The sequence below is a fragment of the Notechis scutatus genome, unplaced genomic scaffold (genome assembly GCF_049901735.1).
Source record: "Notechis scutatus isolate UNSWTSFEM ecotype Mainland unplaced genomic scaffold, rNotScu1.2 NSCUSCF20, whole genome shotgun sequence".
Taxonomy (NCBI): domain Eukaryota; kingdom Metazoa; phylum Chordata; class Lepidosauria; order Squamata; family Elapidae; genus Notechis; species Notechis scutatus.
This window is the reverse complement of record NW_028263147.1, coordinates 257,563-272,518: the sequence shown is the minus strand read 5'-3', so window position 1 is coordinate 272,518 and position 14,956 is coordinate 257,563. Positions and strand designations below refer to the sequence as shown.

The 14,956-nt window shown below is 51.9% G+C and overlaps 1 protein-coding gene and 1 long non-coding RNA gene across 2 annotated transcripts; one reads left to right on the top strand and one right to left on the bottom strand.

Annotated features, from left to right (window-relative positions):
* Positions 1-349: 349 nt before the first annotated feature.
* LOC113429424 (heterogeneous nuclear ribonucleoprotein M-like) lies at positions 350-14,525 on the bottom strand. Its single transcript, XM_087948797.1, has 13 exons — positions 14,518-14,525; positions 14,308-14,401; positions 12,568-12,768; positions 11,709-11,862; positions 10,793-10,842; positions 10,645-10,705; positions 8,374-8,475; positions 6,987-7,031; positions 6,217-6,291; positions 5,581-5,679; positions 3,737-4,482; positions 3,419-3,470; positions 350-1,180 (listed from the first exon to the last, which is right to left on the bottom strand). Exons 2-13 carry the CDS (start codon positions 14,383-14,385, stop codon positions 1,017-1,019), a joined length of 1,827 nt encoding a protein of 608 aa, XP_087804923.1. The 5' UTR covers positions 14,386-14,401; positions 14,518-14,525; the 3' UTR covers positions 350-1,016.
* Positions 1,718-2,113, top strand: LOC148128577 (uncharacterized). The gene is made up of 2 exons (XR_015746263.1): positions 1,718-1,771; positions 2,025-2,113. It is a non-coding gene; the product is annotated as an uncharacterized LOC148128577 (long non-coding RNA).
* Positions 14,526-14,956: the final 431 nt, after the last annotated feature.

Here is a 14,956-nt window from a genome sequence, read left to right as displayed (position 1 = left end):
CGGTTAATTAACTCAACTGCAGTGATCCACTTAACAACGGTGGCCAAGGTAGGTCGTAAAAGGGGCCAAAAGCTGCTTGAACAACTGCCTCGCTTAGCGGCAGACATTCTGGGCTCAATTGTGGCCATCAAGTCGAGGACCTGTACTAGGGATAAGAGTTTGATAGCTGCAAGGGACCTTTCGGGAGGGCCAGAGTCCCGTGCCTTAAAAAGTCAGGCAGGACTTTAAAAAAAATTATAAATTATGTTTCTTTTATCTCTTTATGACCTGTAAGGAGGCATATAAATTTAATAAATAAGAAGTATAAAGTCCCACCATCCCGCAAAAGACTGGAGAAGCAAGAGAAAGGTTAAGTCACAAAGAAACATCTTTAATGTCGACAGATTTCGTACGGTTTTCGTTGGACTGTGGTTCTATTCACACACGTTTTCCAAACACTTCTGGTCTGCCAAAGGTTGCAAACAAGCTATTTTCCAAAGGAGAATAGGTAACACAATGATCAGGACTAGTTTTTCCCCACCTACCCACCAAAAAAGAGATTTTCCACAAGATTCTTTCACCAGTCAGGAACTGGGCAAAGAAGTAAAAGTTCCTGGGGGTGGAAAAAATGGAATTACTTCTAGACACAATGCAAAATGGGTTTTTTGTTTTTTTCTTTTCTTCAATAAGGTGGCATTGCGACAAAAAAGAACCGGAATTCTGCATGTTTAAATGGTTTAAAAAACTACCTCAAAAAAATAAAAAATAGAGAGGTAAAGACAGACAAAACATGAAAAGAAGAAAGGGGGGGGAAGCTCTGCCCTATTTTAAAAAGGGAATTATTTAAAATGACTTCCAGAGAGCAAGCAGAGCTACTATCTTTACCAGTCTTACATCCGGGCAGATTTTTTTTTTAAAAAAGAGGAAAAACAAACAAACCCCACCATAAACAAGAAAGAATTACAAATCTAGACTCCCTCCCCCCACCTCACTTCCCCCATAACATTTAAAAAAAAAAAAAAGGAAGGGTGGGCTCTTTAAGCATTCCGGTCAATCCGGACATCGATTTCTCGGCCACGGAGCTGAATGCCGTTCATCATCCGGCAGGCTCGCTCGGCCACCTCGGGAGACTCGAACCGGACCACTCCGCAGCCTTTGGACTTCCCGTTCTCCATTTTGATGTCGGCGTACAGCACGTGCCCTGCAAGGAAATCCGTCGGCCGTCGTTGGGTCTCTTGGCTGTGCTTGTTCCCCCCCACCCTTTTCAAACACCCCAACTTGGCTCGCAAGCTTCGAAATCCTGGGTGCCCACCCTGAGCTTGGCAGTTTTTCTGGCAGATGTTTCGCGACCCAATGATGTAACCTCATCAGTGCTAGAAGGGAGGGCGGTGTGTGGAGAGGAGGGAGGGAGGAAGAGAAAAAGGAGGAACAGAGAAAGGAGTGGTGTTGGGGTCCTTGGTGTTCTCTGAGCTTGGCGGTTTTTCTGGCAGATGTTTCGCGACCCAATGGTGTAACCTCATCAGTGCTAGAAGGAGTGGGGTTTGCAGAGTGCAGGAGGAGAAAAAGGAGGAGGGGAAGAGGAGGAAGGACTGTGGGGTATCTTAGTGCTCTCTGAGCTGGGTGAGCTTTTCTTGCAGACGTTTCATTTCCCAACTAGGTAACATCATCCGTGCTAGAAGGGAGAGGGGCTTGCAGAAAGGGGGAGGAGGGGGGAGGAGGAAGAAGAGAAGGATGGGAGGAGGAAGGGGAAGGAGGACGACTGTGGGGTCCTTGGAGCTCTCTGAGCCTGGTTGTTTTTCTTGCAGACGTTTCATTACCCAACTAGGGAACATCATCCGTGCTAGAAGGGAAGGGCGTGGGTTGGAGGAGGAGGAGAAGGGCTGTGGGGTGCTTGGTGTTCTCTGAGCTTGGCGGTTTTCTTGCAGACATTTCAGGACCCAATTACATAACATCATCCGTGCTAGGTTTGTGGAGAGGAAGAGGAGGAGGGAGGAGGAGGACTGTGGGGTCCTTGGTGTTCTCTGAGCTTGGTGGTTTTCTTGCAGACATTTCAGGACCCATTTCATGACCCAAACTAGGCAACGCCCTCCGTGCGCGTCATTCCACAGAGCAAAAGAGAACAGGTAAGAAAGCAGCCCTCAGAAACCAATAAAACAGGAGCCCCCAACCTCTGGGCCATGGAAGGGTCGGGCGAGTGGGCGCACCCCCCACTTGCGCGAGCAGACGGCAAGCACACGTGCTCGCGCACACCCATCTCCCCCGTCTGCAAGGCCAGAAAGGTTGGGGATCTCTGCATTCTGCTATAAAAGGACCAGACTATCCATTGTGGCCTGCCAGCTGCCAGCAGAGCTGGCGGCAGAATCGGACGATGAGGAGGATTGGGGGAGGATCTTGGGCCAGTGCTGGAGCCTGGGATGGAGGCAGAGATAGAGCCAGGGCCGTCCGACATCTCCCAGCCCCCAGAGAGGAACTGCCTTCAGAGATTGGCACGAGTGAGGAGGAAGAGCAGCTGGGGCCTATTCCAGACGCACGTATGTGCAGAGATGTGAGGAGAGGGGAACGGCGGAGGTCAAGGAGTCGACTCGGGCAGCAAAGCACACGTGGACGCTGAATGGGCCCGTCCCAGGCTGGGGAATAAATAGAAGGAAAGGGGAGTGGTTGTCGGAGGAGACAAAGAGTTTGTCTTTCTGAAGATTTTGCTCATGGTGTTTCGTGGCAGAGACTGTTTGCCAGAACTTAATTTGCAATCTTTTGGTGGCCTTGCAGTTATTGCAAGGAACGGATAAGGTCTGTTGCTGCCATTAATTCTTTGAAGAATTAATTAATTAATTCTTGGACTTTTCGGTGGGTGAATGCCATTAATTCACAAGCGGTAAATAAAAAGGAGTTTTTTCGTGACAAGGAGTCTGTTTCTTCCTTCTGTGCTAAGGCTGGGTCAGATCACTATCATCATCTTACCAACAGTCAAAAGCCAAACACCAGCACTGGTGACATTACCTAGTTGGGTCATGAAACGTCTGCAAGAAAACAGCCAAGCTCAGAGAGCAACGAAGAGACCTCGTGTCAACCTTGAGCTGCAAATATCCTCCTTTCTTAACCTGTATTTTGTTCATTCCATTTGTTTGCCACCCGTCTCGTTTTGAAAAGCGATTCTTGGGTGGCAAAGAAATGTCAGCGGCCGCTTTCAATGCAAAAAGGCCACCAGGCTCGTCTTTCCTCCACATATTCCGCTCCGGCCTGAACACGTTTCAGGTGGAATTGGGGAGAACAAAACAGCTTTCCTTCCACCGCTTGCTTGCAGCACGTTGTGTGCAGAGTTGGGCTGCCTCAGGCCACTTGGTTCTCTGCAAGGAACAGCCCCTTGCTCTTCCTCCTTTCCCAACGCGCCCAGCATTTCCCCCCCCTTAGTGGCTTACAAGAGTCTGCACGAGCGACTTACCGCATTCATTGAACTTGTCCTTCAGCATTTTCCACGTGAAGTCAAAAGGGAGCTGGAGAGAACAGAGACAAGACGCCACCAAGTCATCCCCACTGTGGTTTCCCCCTCAAGCCAGGTAGGAAGCAAGCCTCAAGCTAGGCCGCGAATCCCACCAGGAGCCCCCCCTCCTCCTCCCTTGGGTCAGGGGTCTGCTGCTGTCAACCCAAGTCCACTTGGAGGCGTAACATGCTTTGAGGTTGGGGGAGAAAATGGGGACACCAGAAAGAGGGCAATTCTCACTGGATCTCCTCCACCCCCAGACCCACGAGCTCAACTCACGTTTCTCACAAAAATCTGGCAAGCCTTCCTGGCCACTCCGCCGGCGGCAGCCACGGGCCCTCCAGCTCCCAGGGCGCTGGTGAAGTTTCCGGCCGCGAAGTTCCCGCGCTCCATCTCCATGGTCCTCTCGAAGGAGCTCCCCAAGGGCAGCCCTATCCTGTCTAGGCCCGCCCCCATGCCCTGGCTCAAGGCCGGCCCCATGCGGTCCATGCTGTTGGCAGCTGCCCCCATGCGGTCCAGCCCCATGCGGTCCAGGGGGGCCGCCAGCCGGTCCAGCCCCATGCGGTCCATGGGGGCCGCTCCGAGGCGGTCCAGCCCGGCCGGCATCCTATCCATCACGGGGCCCATCCCCGCCGGGACCATGCGGTCCAAGCCCAGGCCCATGCGGTCGACCCCGCTGCCCATCCTGTCCATGGCGCTGCCCACGCGGTCGAGGGTGGAGCCCATGCGGTCCAGGCCGAAGCCCAAGCCGGCCCCCATCCGGTCCATCCCGGGGCCCATGCGGTCGATGCTGGAGGCCAGGTGGTCTAAGCCCAGGGGGGCCATGCGGTCGATGCCCGAGCCCATCCTATCTACTCCGGAGCCCATGCGGTCCAGCACTAGCCCCATGCGGTCCATCTCGGAGCCCACGCGCTCGATCCCGTGGCCCAGGCCGCTGGGGAGCCTGTCAATGCTGCTGGCCATGCGGTCCAGTCCTGGGGCCATGCGGTCAATGGCCGGGATCGTGGCGCCACCACCGCCACCCCCTGGGGGGGAAAAGAGAAGGAGGAGGAGGAGGCGGCTCTCAGTCCCGGCAGGAAAAAGCCCCTCCCTCACCCTCGAATCCCCAGGAAACCCCTCCCTCCACCCACCCATCCCCCCTTGTAGGCTCAGCCTCTTCAGCCTCCTTTTGCCTGCTGGGGGAGGAAGGTGGGCTCCCCCCGGCAGAAAGGCCCCGGCTGTCAAAACAAGGCCTCTCCCACCACCGGGCAGGGCCCTCCTGCCCCCATTTTTATAGGTAGCCCTCGACTTACGACCACAGTGGAACACACACACACACCACCAAAATTGTCGCTAAGTGAGACCTTGGTCAATTTGGTCCCATTTTACCACCTTTCTCCCTTGCCAAAGCAATCCCCCGCCGTCGTTAAGTGAATCTGGCTTTGTCAGAAAGTGGGAAAAGGGGATGATCGCCTGACACACACACACCCCGGTAGGGTGCTGCAACCGTCGTAAATGTGAGTCGGTGGCCAAGCAGCTGTTTTGATCACGTGACCCCAGGAGATGCTGTATGGGTCATTAAGTATGAAAAACGGTCATAAGTTGCTTTTTTAAAAAAAGTGTGTTAACTTCAGTCATTGAATGAATTGTGAAGTCCAGGACAACCAGTACAGTTCGTTGAGTGGCCATTCCAAGTTATGACGACACTGGAGAAAAGTGACTTATGGCCATTTTTTATACCTACGACAGTTGCATCTTTAGGCCACTGACTCGCTTTTATGACAGTCGCAGTGGCCTGGGGGGGGCGTTGTCACGCGATTCCCTTTTGGCGACGACCTAACGAACACAGTCAAGAGGGAAGCCGGATTCACATAATAACGGTGTTCCTCAGTTAACACCTGCAGCGATTCACTTAACAACTGTGGCAAGAAAGTCGTAAAACAGGGTAAAGCTCATTTAACAAAGGCTCCCTCTCTCCTTCCTTCCTTCCTCCCTCAGCTCTTTCTGAGAAACCCGCCATTCCTCCTCCCGCGGGAAGCCCCCAGGGAACCCCTAGCTAAGCATGTGAGGCTCAGCTCTGACCCTTCCTGCACTCGCCATCCCCTCCCTCTACGCTCCGGGGGGGCAGAGTCCGGGTGACGTACCTATGCCTCTCTCCAGGGTGTCTCCAAAACTACGGGGCATCCCCATTTCATTTCTCGGGAAGTCTCTTTCGAATCCCCCTCCGATGGCACGGTCCATTTCTGGAAGACAGACAGGAAATCAAAGCCTCCAGCTCGGGGAAGTGGGGGGAGGAGACACACGGAGCCAAGGCCCAAAGCCAGCATCCTCCTGGGTGGGTTTGAGGTACCACCTGGGTGCGGCTGGGTCCCTTCAGCCGGCCTCTCCCCCCCCCCCACCCCCATTCCCAGGAAGGCATCTCTCCACCCCCACATTCAAACCCAGCCTGTCTAGATCCCATACAAAGGAACGATCCCGCCTTGGCTCTTGTGCTTACAAAACGAAAGGAATCCTTTCGGGCAAAGAGCAACGGAACTGTCCTTGAGTAAGGACCATCGTCCTACCCATCACGGTTAGGAACTTGGGACAGTTGTAAATGACATCGTTTTGCAGCGGTTGTTAAGTGGAACATGTCCCTCTTCCATCTGCCTTCAGGAGCCACTAGCCAGGAATGACCTAGCCTTAGGACTACTGCCACAGGGGTGCCTCACTGGGGGTGCATGCGCACAGGTGCAAAAGGAAGGCAGCCATTGACGAAATTAAGGCTGCAATCTTCTTACCACTCATCCGGCCAAGGTTCATTCCGGAAGGAAAACGGCCCAGGCTCTCCATTCCACTGAAGGGACCCTCCATCCCTGAAACGGAAGCATCGCTGTTCAGCTCCCGCTTCGGGAGACCAGCAAATTGGCAGCACGCATGGTGAAATCGGGAGATTTGATAATGCCCTATTTCTTGCACTTATTAATAACAATACGTGCGGCGGCTCACCTGGCCTTCTTCAGCCAGACCAAGAAATCCTCCAAGGGCCTCTGAAGGAGGCCGGAGAGGGAACTGAGGGCAATTGGCTTCCTGGACCAAGCCAGGCTGGCAGGAAGGTGCTGATCCTGATGGTGGCTGACTCTCCCTAGGGGCTGCGAATGGTCAAGCGATGGCCCCGCGCCCGAACAGTGAATGCTCATGGCTCATTTATGGGATGCAATGCAAGAGGCTGGCTTTAGCGAGTGGTGCAGTGACCTAGAGGTGGAGCTCTCGCCTCACAATCAGGAGGCTGTGAGTTCGATCCTAGGGAAGAGGCAGGTATTTTCTCTCTCTCTGGGCTGGACAAAACTCCGCACTGGCCACAGGTAGGGCATCCGGCCAGTAAAACGCTCCGCTAGCTCCATTCCGTTGCCCAGACTCCACCCCAATGCAAAGGATTATGGGGCCTTTAAAAGAAGAAGAATGCAAGTCTGGCTTTCCAATTTAGTTGTCAGTTACTACGGAAGATTCTGGATGATCTTAGATATTGTCAAAGTCTCCACTGCAGACTTCCTCCAGCTGCGGGACTTACCTCCCATTTTATTCATTCCGAAGCCCAAGCCTTCGATCCCCATCCCTAAAAATTAAAAAAAAAAAAAAGGTGTTTGTGTGAATGCGCACAAGAGCAGAAGACATTAAAAGAAGCGGCCCTAGCACAATGGTTAGAAGGCAGCACTGCAGGTGAATTCTGCTGCCTGCTGATGATTGTTTTTTCCCTTTTCTTCTACACTACCATGGACATTTTAAAATAAGCATTTATTTAAAGTATTGCAAACTAACTCACTATTCACTGCCAGCAGTTCGATCCTGACCAGCTCAAGGTTGACTCGGCTTTCTATCTTTCTGAGGTCAGTAAAAAGAGGATCCAGATTGTTGGGGGCAAATATGCTGACTCTGTAAACCACTTAGGGAGGGCTGTAAACTACGAAGCGGTATACAGGTAGTTCATTTAGTGTCTGTTACAGCAGTTCACTTAGTGACTGTTTGAAGTTACAATGGCACTGAAAAAAGCGACGACGACGACCATCTTTCAGACTTATGACCGTTGCAGCATCCCCATGATTACGTGGTTTACCTTCAGATGCAACCGACTCACATTTATGACGGTTGCAATGGCTGGGGGAGGGGGGGTCACGGTGACCCCTTTTGCAACCTTCTTGACAAGCAAAGTCAATGGGGGAAATCAGATTCACTTCACAAACGTGTTCCCTTAATTTTAACAACTGCAGTGATTCACTTAACAAACGAGGCAAGGAAAGTCGTCAAATGGGACAAAACTCCCTTAACAATTTTTCACCCAGCACCAAAAAAAAATTTTGGTGGGTCCCTTGTGGGTCGTCCAGGTCTACCTGTATGAATCGAAGTGCATATTGCTCCTTCTGATTTGGAGCCTGTCTGTGGGGAGGCAAGCAGCCTCAAACCGGCATCCAGAGGCCGGGGCTGCCCCAAAAGGAAAGCTTTCCAGCCCCAAGGGGCCCCTGGGAGACTCCCAAACAGGTCAGGAAGGCCAAAGAGGAGAGCAGAAGAAAATTGATGTTGGGACGAACAATTGAGGAAGGAGAAAAACAAATACATGGTAGCAGGATCCCAGTATTTGAGGGGCTGCCCCAAAGAAATTTATTTTCCAAAGCACCTGAAAGCAGGACAAGAAGCAATGGATGGAAACTAATCCAAGAGAGAAGCAACCTGGAATGAAGGAGAAATTTTCTAACAGGGAGGACAATTATAACCAGTGGAACTGCTTGCCACCAGAAATCATGGGTGCTCCATCACTGGAGGTTTTTAAGAAGAGACTAGACAGCCACTTATCTGAAATAGTAGAGGTTCTCCTGCTTGAGCAGCGGGCTGGACTAGAAGACCTCCAAGGCCCCTTCCCGCTCTATTCTGATTCTGACCCCAAAAGCAAGCAGATGACTCACCTCCAGGGCCGAGGTTGCCCATGGCCAGGCCTTTGTTCAGGTGATTGGCATCGATCGGTATTCCACCCGGCCCCAGTCCCATGCCGATTCCCCCAAGGCCATCTGCAACAATGACGGACAATGGAGACAATCAATGCTTGTTTCTCATTTAGGTAATAAACAGCTAAAGGTCTGTAGAGATCATCATTCATCCAGGCCATGGTTGTCCCAAAGGTGCTTTTTTCAGGAGGCAACTGACCTGGATGGCTGAGAATCTCTACAGACTTTTAAGCTACACAATTTGGGACGAACACCCTTGGAATGGGGTGGGAGTAGGAATGGATTCCCAGAAGAAAAAAATGCAGACTACAGGAACCAGGAGCACCACACGGGTGACCCTGAGGACACAAATACACTTTCAAGTGGCCTCAATGACCCTCTAAAAGGATGCAAACGACCAGCTGTCTGCAAGGAGTATCAATCCTTCCATTCCCCACCATCCAATAAGAGCTGAAGAAGCTTCTTGGAGAAGCGCACACACACACACATTTTTTAAGCACCTTCCTTTAGGCTCCCCTGATGTGAATTTTAAAGAAAGCAGGCACTGGATGCCACAAATATCCTGTGTTCTATTCACCGCTGAAGGACAGCACGAACCACTGTCCGGAGCCCCTCTTGTGAGGGAGATGGGTAGTTAAGAAATACAAAATGCAAACAACAGACAAGAAGCCATATCGCAATATTAAAAGTTATGTGGGGGTCCTTGTTCTCCGAGGTGGCTTGTTTCCTTGCACTGGTCACGTTACCTAATTTGGGCAATGCAACTTCTGCAAGGGAAAAAAAAGAGAACGCCAAGGACCACACAAGTTCAACCCTGAGTTACAAAATTGTTCTATCCTATCAATTAAAAAAAGCTGTGTTGTGTATATCCTCAGGCAGGGCCAGCTGCTTTCTGCAAGTTGTCAACTCCTTCCCGTGTCTCCGGAGACACTCTAGGAACGAATCCAGCTTTGTGTCTTTCGAACAAATTAATCCCAAAGCTCGCAAGCAACACCCAACGCTCTAGTGTCCATGGAGTGCCCCAAAGACCCCAGCCCTTCTCCGAGTTGCAAAGAGGCTGCCTGCTTCAAAATGTATCCTGCTTAGTAGGCTGCTCAATTACAGGCAGGAAATGAATCTAATAGATTTTTGCAAAAATAAAAATCTTCCACCAACCACCCAATCTCTCCAGCCCAACCAGATGTTGGGGCCTCCAGCAGCTGAATCAGAGGAGGAGGCGGCGTGGGAGTCAGGGTCAGCATCAACGCAATCTGAGAGCTCCAAGCGGGAAGAGGGGGAGGCAGAGCCTGGGCTGTGAGGGAAAGTCAACAGCCCCCAGGTCTGGAGGTGGCTGATGTGGAAGAGGAGCTGGGTCCAGTGCCTGACACGCAGAAGGCAGAGGAGAGGAGAGCAGTGGAAATCTATGGGTCAGTCCTTGGGATGGAAGAGGCACTGCTGCTAGCGAAGCCCCACCCTGACTCTGGAGGATAAAAGGAGAGGAGAGCAGTGGAAATCTATGGGCCGGTCCTGGGACGGAAGAGCATGGCTGCTAGCGAAGCCCCACCCTGACTCTGAGGGATAAAAGGAGAGGAGAGCAGTGGAAATCTATGGGCCAGTCCTTGGGATGGAAGAGGCACTGCTGCTAGCAAAGCCCCACCCTGACTCTGGGGGATAAAAGGAGAGGAGAGCAGTGGAAATCTATGGGCCGGTCCTTGGGATGGAAGAGGCACTGCTGCTAGCGAAGCCCCACCCTGACTCTGGGGGATAAAAGGAGAGGAGAGCAGTGGAAATCTATGGGCCGGTCCTTGGGATGGAAGAGGCACTGCTGCTAGCGAAGCCCCACCCTGACTCTGGGGGATAAAAGGAGAGGAGAGCAGTGGAAATCTATGGGCCGGTCCTTGGGATGGAAGAGCCACTGCTGCTGCGAAGCCCCACCCTGACTCTGGGGGATAAAAGGAGAGGAGAGCAGTGGAAATCTATGGGCCGGTCCTTGGGATGGAAGAGGCACTGCTGCTGGCGAAGCCCCACCCTGGCTCTGGGGGATAAAAGGCAGGGGACGGAGATGAACAGATGTGGCAGACAACTATTCATCTCCCTGCCGGACAGACTGGTTAGCCTGCGGTGAGAGAGAGAGAATTTCTGGTGGCGCTCCTAATAAAGGCATCATTGCTCCAACTACAGAGGGTTTGTCGTGTTTGGGGAGGTGGGTCAGAACACCAGGGGCCACTTCCCTAGCCAGCTCTGAGGACTTACGAGGAAGTTGCTGGGGCCGCTCCGGAGGGAAGAAATCCCCTTTTGGCAAAGCCCGTTCGTCCTGAAACATTAAAAGAGAAGCTGAATGTTGGGTGGAGAAGGGAGAGACCAGGAGGGGGTGGGGTGTAGGCCACCTTGCCTTGCTTACCATCTTGACGTGCATCGGCCTGTCAAAGAGCAGCTGCCCGTTGAACATAGCTAGGAGTTGAGTCAAGGCCTTCCGGTCATACGTTGGTCCGACGGAGACTCGCAAAAGCAGCAGCGCAACACCTTTTGTGTGCCCCTCAGATTCTCTTCCCCTTTCTAGGAAATGCCCGCGAGAACCTCTCCTTCGTGTTATGTTTTCATCCACTCCCAAGAGAGGCACCGGGGAGCGAGAGGAAAACATTTCTTTTTTTTTTTAAGCATCGCAGCTGATCTCATGGGGGCTTCGGTTCAAGAGGAGAAAAATTCTTGTTTTGGCAGAAGATGCAGCTGGTGACAGCCTGCTGACATGCCATCATCCTCTTTTAAGGACCCCGTAACCCCTTGCAGGCACTGTATGGAGCTGAGCATTTACTGGCCGGATGCCCTTCCTGTCGCCAACGCGGAGTTATTATTCAGCCAGAGGATATTCTCAGAAGGCAGTATTGCAGGCTAACTCACTACTCACTGCCAGCAGTTTTGATCCTGACCAGCTCAATGCGGACTCAGCCTTCTATCCTTCCAAGGTTGGTAAAAGGAGGACCCAGATTATTTTGGGGCGCTGACTCTGTAAACCACTTAGAGAAGGCTGTAAAGCACTGGGAAGTGGTATATAAGTCTAAGGGCTGTGGCTCTTCCAGCAGGGAGTTGGAACCAATCGGGACACAGGTCTCCCCACAACGGGCAGGAGGATTGAGAGGTGTTTGCGTCGGCTCCTGCAACCTCCACTTACCCATCAACTGATGGTTAGGGGCAGTTGCCAGCAATTCCAAACCAGCCTCTCCAGGAAGGCTGAACCCAACTCCCTTCTGCAGGTGACCCACTCAATTCGTTCTATCCCAAAGACACCCGAACCTTAGTCCAGTCCAAACCAAGGATACAGATAGCCTGGACAGCCTCGATGGCTTGCTCGAAGGTGACTGTGCCGATCCCCCGGCTCTTCCCGTCTTTGTCTTCCAAGATGTCTGCTCGGACAACCACGCCGGCCATGCCAAAAACTTCCTTCAGCTTCTTCCAGCCAACCTTGTAATCCAGCTTGAAGAGACGGGAGGAGACGAGCGAGGAGCAACGGTGAAACGTTAACGCCGGATCTTTTAAAAGACGGCGGCCAACCTGGGTCGCACCTCAGGAACGCCACACCACGGGGATTAGCTGCTTTGTCTGGGACACGGGTTTATTTAAGCAGCACCGAACGCCAAGGATGGGATGTGCCCTCCCCTCCCTGCCAAAAGTCACCCATTAGGGTGACTTTAAGATGGGCGGACTGACAGGCTGGGGAATTCTGGGAGTTAAAAGTCCATCCATCTTGAAGTGGTCCATGGGGAAACCGCGGATCAGGTCAAACCGCGTGTTAAGTCTGGCAAGATTCTGTCTAAGGCCATATAAGCGAATGAAGAAATGCTCTTTGGCTGGATCAGTTTATGTCGTCCTGGGGCTTAGCCTGACGCAAACCAGAGCCTGAACCCAGATTTCCAGGGATCCAGATAAGAGAGAGAGAGAGAAGCAGGAGTTATGCAGCCCCTCCCAAATAACGGCCTGTAAAACCGTGGTTTATACCTTACAACTGTGAATAAACTAAACAATAGCTTAGGACCACGTATACTATTTTGCTACAGACGGGACCAATTTCATCCCTGCCACAGAGACCAAGAAAAAAAAAACAAAAAACAACCCCGATTTTCCTTCCGGATCCAAGGACCAAATTCTGAACACAAAGCCCCAGGAAGGGGGGCGACTTACATTGGCCACGAAAACGGTGCTGCCCAGGCGGCCGGCCTGCAGGGCATGGATGATCTCGTTAGGGATATTGGGGTTATTGAGAATGCTGGGCGGGATGTTAATCATGCCAGGCCCGCCTGCGCCAGGGCTGAGGCCCATCCCGCTCCCAGAGGCCGCCATGGCCTTCTGCACAGCTCTTCGAACATGCTCGCCGTCGGGATCCTAAAACAGGGAGGAAGACAAGACAGTTCTTGGGGGGGGGGGGCATACAGAAAGCCCACCACCACCAATTCTTTAGCCTGCGAGGTTTGCTTCGGAGGCCCCCTCCCATTCAACACGCAAGTAACAACCAAGAAAAATTTGCCAACGTTTTATAATCTTAAACTCGTTTGATCAAGCAATGAAGGTGACTTAAGATTCCGAGCGGGGATGCTTCTTGTAGAGCCTGGTCTCCTGTGCTGGCAGTCCTTGAAGTATGTCCACCATGACCAGAATTTCGGTCGCTAAGCAAGGCATCACGTGATCGGACCCGACCTTACAAGTATTTTTCCACCAGGGTCGTTTAAGCAAATCGTGTGGTTATTAGGCGACTCACGAGTCATAAAATGAACCCAACTACAGGCTTCCAACTACAAGGACAGGACACTGAGTCTTCTTTTCACCCCTTTTCACCCCAAAAGTTGAGATGCTTCGCTCGTTAGCTTTCCAGCGGGAGCAAAATTGTCCCAAAGGTGCTTTTTTTTTTCGGGAGGCAACTGGACTTTCTGGTTTTTTCTTTTGAAGATGTTTTGTTTCTCCTCCAAGAAGCTTCTTCAGCTCTGACTGGATGGTGGGGAAGGGAAGGATTTATACCCCTTGCAGACAAAGCTGGTCATTTGCATCCTTTTTAGAGAGTCGTTGAGGCCGCTTGCAGATTTGTCTCTGTCCTCAGGAGCACCTGAGTGGTGCTCCTAGCTCCTACTCAGGTGACCCTGAGGACACAGACAAACCTCCAGGTGGCCTCAAGGACCCTCAGAAAGCGAGCAAATGACCTACCAAAATCCTTCCATTCCCTTCCAGGCAGAACTGAAGAAGCTTCTTAGAGGAGAAGCGAAATGTCTTCAAAAGAAAAAAAACGAAGTCCAGTGGCCTCCTGAAAAAGCACACCTTTGGGACAACCGTGACCTGGATGGCTGAGAATCGCTACAGACTTCCAGAGGGAGCAAAGGAAAGGAAAACTGCTTTTTCCACCCAACAAGAAAATTAAATGCAAATCCATTCTTCTTCACGTCACAAAACATGATAAAAATAAAACAAAATCACCTTTGCATTTCTGAACGCAAAAATATGAGATTATCTCCCTCTGCAGGAAAGAGAATAATACAGACAGGTATTCCTCGACTTACAGCCATTAGTGACCATCTGAACTTACAACAGCACTGGGGAGGGGAAAAAAAAGATGACTTGTGGCTATTTCTCACCCTTACACAACTGTTGCAGCATCCCCGTGGTCATGTGATTTACATTCTGACGCTTGGCAGCTGACTCACTCACATGACGGTTGCAGTAATTCAGGGATCAACCATGTGATCCCCTTGTGCGACCTTCTGACAAGAGGAGTCGATGGGGGAGGCCGGATTTACTTAACGACGGTGGCAAAATAGGATCAAACTCGCTTTTAGCATTCATTCTGGTTGTTAAGTCCGAGGATTACCTGAATTTCAGGCTATTGTTTTGATCTCAGATGCTGCTCCCATTGGGGTGGCCTAGCTCCAAGCTTACCTCCTTCACCTTCAGGGGTCTCCCACTGAGGCTGTGCTTGTTCAGCACCTCCACGGCTTTTTTCATGCTCTCTTCCATCTTGAATTCAACCACCCTGCAGGCCGAAAGACACGAGGCGAGGAGGGGTGAGTCTCTCCAGGGCTAACCGGCCCCCGGTTCCAGCCCCAGTTCGGGGAAAAGGAGGGGTGGGAGGGAGGCACTTCTACTTACGCGCAGCCCTGACGATGCCGAAGTGGAGAATCAGGCAGGTAAATGCAAACAAAAAACAGGGTTGGGAAGGCAAAGGGAACAGAAAAACAAAAGTCAGTCAAGAGTTCAGCGCAGGACAATCGTTTCAGATTATCTTCTCTTCCACTGGATCTTAGGATATTCAAATTACTTCCGAGGGTGCTGCTTTGGGATCATGCCCGCGAGGTCCAGGCTGCCGTTTGAACAACAGCACAACTGCTGTTCGCCTGAGCGCCGGACACTAAGCCTACATGGCCAGGAGTGGGGGGACGGGATGGGAGGGGACGCAGTAAGCCATGATTGGCAGGACAGATGCCAGTTTCTCTCGGAACCCCTCGACTCTGCGAAGTCCGACGTGCCTCTAGGCCAGCCAACACCTGCTCTCTCTCTCTCTCTCTCCCTCTCTTTCTCTCTCTCTCTC